Raw genomic sequence first — 4915 nt, forward strand, 5'->3', positions numbered from 1 at the left:
TCTCTCTCTCTCTCTCTCTCTCTCTCTCTCTCTCTCTCTCTCTCTCTCTCTCTCTCTCTTTCTTTCTTTCTTTCTTTTTTCTTTTTTTGGCTTTCCAAGAAAGGGTTTCCTTATACAGCCCTGGCTGTCACGGTACTCACTTTGTAGACCAGGCTGGCCTCAAACTCAAAATCTGCCTGCCTCTGTGTCCCAAGTGCTTGAATTAAAGGCATTGGCCACCACGTCCAATTCACAATTTCACAGAACTTCTCCTTTTTTTGAAGAATTATTCATTTTTATCTATATGAATATTCCGTAGCTCTCTTCAGACACATCAGGTCCCATTGCAGATGGTTATGAGCCATCATGTGGTTTCTGAGTCACCTCACCATATTGATGTTCAACTTCTTTAATAGGTGTGCACATCAAAGACTTACTGCAAGTATTATCCTACTACACCTTCCAGAGAAGTTGGTGATGGTGGTGGAGCAGCCATTTGAAATATAAATGTGAAGGGTGTTCTATTTAAAGTTTCTTCAAGAAAAAGTTGTTTGGTATTCCCTTATCTATTTAAGAGCTTAACTGACTTGACTGTATAGGAACACCCAGATCAGCCTTACTCTTCTTTTCCATATGGACCTCTATTTGCATGAACATGGACTGCACAAGACTGGTCATGTCAGCCTTCAGTCATAGATGAAGGAGGTTTGTCTAAGACAAAGGCTATCTCTAAGGAGCCATTGGCAAAGGATAGCTGTTGAGGGAGGAGAAGTCATTGTCTTCAGTGGTTTAGCACTTGGTGACTTTCCTTGGTTCCAAGCATCACTAAATATATAGGAGCATGTATGTATTCCTGGTTAAACTTAATGAACTTCCAACAAACAAACAAACAAACAAACAAACAAACAAACAAACAAACATCTTGAAGCAGGAGAGTGACTTATTGGGAAGAGAGTATGTAGTTTATAGGAGATAGACAGAAATAAAAGAGTCTGAGACAGAAGTGTGATCTACATGTACCATATAATTTAATGAAATTATCCAAAAAAAGATAAAGAGAAAAAGCATGATACTTAAGATTTTATAATTACAAAGCTAAATAATTGGAAGCATAAAACATTTCCATTCACATTTGCTCAGACTACAGCGTAAAAGAGTTATTGGCTCATGATGAATTTACCCTGAATCTTGCCACAAAATTACATGTACATTTAAGGACAGAAAGGTTAGGCTATTAGTATTGAAGAGATGTGAATATCCAGCTGCCTGCTCAGAGCACTTTTGGCTCTCTCTGGCCACCTTTAGTATTTAACTTTACAGAGTACATACTGGTATTTTGTGTTTATTGACAGTCTACATTTTCCTTGTATTTGTGTGGTTAACTAAATAGAACGTAGGACTTGAAAGAAAGCCTAGGAAAAGGCACAGCAGTTCTGACACTAGGAGCCTTCTACTTAATCTTATTTGGAAGACAGCACACTTGTCACTAAGTTAAATTATTCTTCTGAAGAGTAGAAGACTAGCCTTAAATAATTGCTTTTTCGGTGCTTAACTCTTGTCTCTTGAAGCCTATGGGACATAATTGTGAAATTTACTGTGTCCACTTGTTGCTTCTGAGCACCACATTTGCTCAGTGCAGCCAAGAATTTAGTGAGATTTAGCCAAGACTTGTTTTGGTTACCATTGGCCAGGTCTTCAAACAAAGTTTGTTCTTGATTGATGGCACAGAGCATCCTCTCAAAGTCCTCTTGGATGTTTGGTTCTATTTGGGAGTCAACTGTGACAGCCTTGGGATTTTTCTGGTGCTCAGCAGATATGGTGGATTCTTTTCGAGTCTGTGGCAGAATCTGAAGTAGAGTGATTTGTTAATAACAGGTTTATTGTAAGAAACACAAGACCTACCCAAGAATTTTATTTTATTTTGTTCTGTTTTTAAATCTGTGCTCATAGAACCCAAGTAAGAAATGGCAATTGTCTACTTTATGGCTACTCCTGTCTTCTGCTTTATGGTCTAGTAATGGAGACCATTATTGTATGTTTGAACAAATAGATTTTAGAAACAAATTCGTGGAAAAAATACATATGATATACATTTTATCTAAGCCTAGGTTATCATACCCACAGAATACCCTCTACTCAATTAAATTCTAAAAAATATTCATTTCAAAATTCAGCTCAAAAATGAATTCTCTGAGAGAAGATAGTAATACTATAGTTTCTATCCTGTTTTGTATGTAAAAATTCTTCTGAATAGATGTATTTTTGATTGAGTTTCAGTGGAGCTTTTGTTAGAAGAGCAGAAATTGTGGAAAGTATTGATAATATTATATAATGTGTAACATCTTACTATTTCCTTTTAAGGGCAGGTTGGAAGCTGGCCAAGTTCCCCTACAAGGAATCAGCATGTGATGGAGAGGTAGAAAAAATAGTAGTCCAGAGCAGGAAATGAGTTAGGGAGAGAGATGGACTTGGAGATGTGATATGATTACAGGTGACAGAGAGACTGAGGTCTACATGCTGTCATTGCTGAATAGGGTCAGCAAGATGGATCCACAGGATGGTATAGAGCAGCATGGATCTCATGCAGTCAGTGACTCAGTCCCAGAACCTGCCTCCCAGTTTTGAAATTCCCCTGGATTTGAGCAAAGAGGAAAGTTTCACTCTCTGGATTGGATGACCTCAAAGGACCACTGTGGTTCAAGATGCCACTCAGGTCCATACTGTTTTCAGTGATCCATGCTTCTTCCCTAGACCTCAATTAAGTTTGAGATTCATGTGAAGGTTTGCTTTCTGTCTAGCTACCTTATATTTCAGTAATGTGTCATGCTTTGCTGCATAGTAGAGCCATAATGATTTAGTGGCACATGTAACCATCTTAATCCCTGTTGAGGCTGGTGAACTGTTCTCCTTTGGGTGCCATTTTTGGGTCAGAGGTCGTGATATGGCCAAGGACCATATTTATGTCTGCAGTCTGTCTGTTTTACCACCAAATCCCATGTGGATTCCTCTGGTCAAGGTTGCTGCCTGAAGAGACATTAATGCTTGTGGGAGATTTGGTCTACCACTCAATAGCCCAGAGCAGTAAGGTACAGGCAGAAGTACAGGTAAGGATGATCTGGTTCCTCACTGCTAACGCAAGTTCACAATTCTCTATAACTAATGGCTTCTGGATGGAATGTTGGGAGAGAAAGACTCATCTTCCATTGGGGTGCTGTCACTAGAAATATGGCCATGCTCCAGTGAATACTATACTACAAGAACCTTTTTATCTCTTGCATCTTTTTTTTCATTCTTTCCTTTCCTTATTTTTTCCTTTCCTTTTCTTTTCTTTTTTCTTTTCTTTCTTTCCTTCTTTCTTTTCTAACTTTCTTCCTTTCTTCCCTCCTTCCTGCCTGTCTCATTCACTGGTTTTGGGTGGTAGATCAAGAGAAAACGGAGCATACATAGGCAGACTGGTAGTTGAGTGTGATTTGGTTATGATGTGAGATTACCAAATGATTGTCAATCAATTATTAAAAGCAGAAAGCATAATAAAAATGTTCATTATGAATGAACAAATTGTGAGCAATCTGGATTGGGAACCACGTGCATGATACAGAGGAATGAGGAGTTATCTCTTGAGATTGAGGCCAACTTCACATGCTACACAGATTAGCAGAGATTACATTCTGACCTGTATTTGGGATAAGATACTTTGTTCATTGCTAGATTCTTCTGCTTCTGTAACATATTTCCCTGTGATATAACTGCAAGCTTTATATCTGAACTCACTATTAATGCTGTACTCACTGACATGGATCTGAATCCCCTTAATGTGCATATTTGAGAGCTAGTAAGTATCATATATTTTTAGGAAATCCCCCTCTTCAAGTGTACACTTTCCACATGTCAATAGTGGCTACTGTACCTGCCATAGTTGGAGACTTTAACCTTAGATTCTATCACCATTTCTCTGTTAAGTTCTCCAAGAACCCAATGAAAATTCTGTATTCCACCATACCATCAGGATTTCTGTATTCTTGTTTATTATACTATTTTACAAAATTGCCAGGTAGATCTGAGAAAATTATTCATGTAACACTCACCCTTCCTTCAGTGAGCATGGAGGGTAACAGCAGAATTATGAAGAAAAATATCACTGGTAAAGAAGCCATGGCTGAAACTGAACAGAGAAAAATCCTTGGTTGAATTAAGCTGTGCAGGGGACACAGAGGTGAGCAACACATTGACAGAATATAAGCAAAAGCAACTCTGGCTAACAAATTCATTAACAAAATAAGGAGGATTTGCATCATGGGCACTGCTGTTGTTTTATTGTGCCAGCCATGCTTGTAATTCGCAGGATATTTAAACAAAAGAGTCCACTGATATACTTGAAAAGTACTTGCAAAGTTTAGAAGATTCCTAGCTTCTTTCTACAGAGGTCTATTTGTCTGTCCTCAAAGACACATACGGGGATAAGAACCTAGTTTCAATTTACCATATTTATTTTGCTATTCCCTTTGAATAACACATTGGAAGTGCATGTTTTGAAGAGCAATTCAAGTTATATCAAATCAATTCCCTTTTTTTCTTCCAGAAGAATTACCAACACAATGAATTATATATCTACTCTATTTAATCTCACACAAACCATCTTCTGTTAGATGGGCTGTTTCATATTTTCTTGTAATTTGAATCAACCTCTGCTTATTGCATACAATTTCTTGTCATAGGAGTTATGAAGTCCTACGTTCCTTAAGTGCTGCTAATGGTCACCTAGTGTGATATGCAGTCACTTTCTTTCTGGAACTCATATAAAATGAGTACACTGTATAGTAAAGGTGTGCCGTCTTATTTTGTATATCATGTAAACATTCAGAATCCTCAAAATCTTTTTTATAAGCATATAATTGCTTCATATTTTTAACTGGCTAGATGATAATGGTGTCATGAT

General features: G+C 37.7%; 1 protein-coding gene across 1 annotated transcript in view; it reads right to left on the reverse strand.

Moving 5' to 3' along the window:
* Positions 1–1475: 1475 nt before the first annotated feature.
* LOC110288105 (exocrine gland-secreted peptide 1-like) overlaps positions 1476–4915 on the reverse strand; it is a 4221-nt gene continuing 781 nt past the window's right edge. Inside the window, exons 2-3 of the mRNA XM_021154547.1 lie at positions 4065–4141; positions 1476–1826 (exon numbers count right to left, since the gene is read on the reverse strand). Of these exons, the coding sequence (XP_021010206.1) occupies positions 1476–1826; positions 4065–4141 (428 nt within the window). The remainder of the gene's footprint in view (positions 1827–4064; positions 4142–4915) is intronic.

This window comes from Mus caroli, unplaced genomic scaffold (genome assembly GCF_900094665.2).
Source record: "Mus caroli unplaced genomic scaffold, CAROLI_EIJ_v1.1 scaffold_12067_1, whole genome shotgun sequence".
Taxonomy (NCBI): Eukaryota; Metazoa; Chordata; class Mammalia; order Rodentia; family Muridae; genus Mus; species Mus caroli.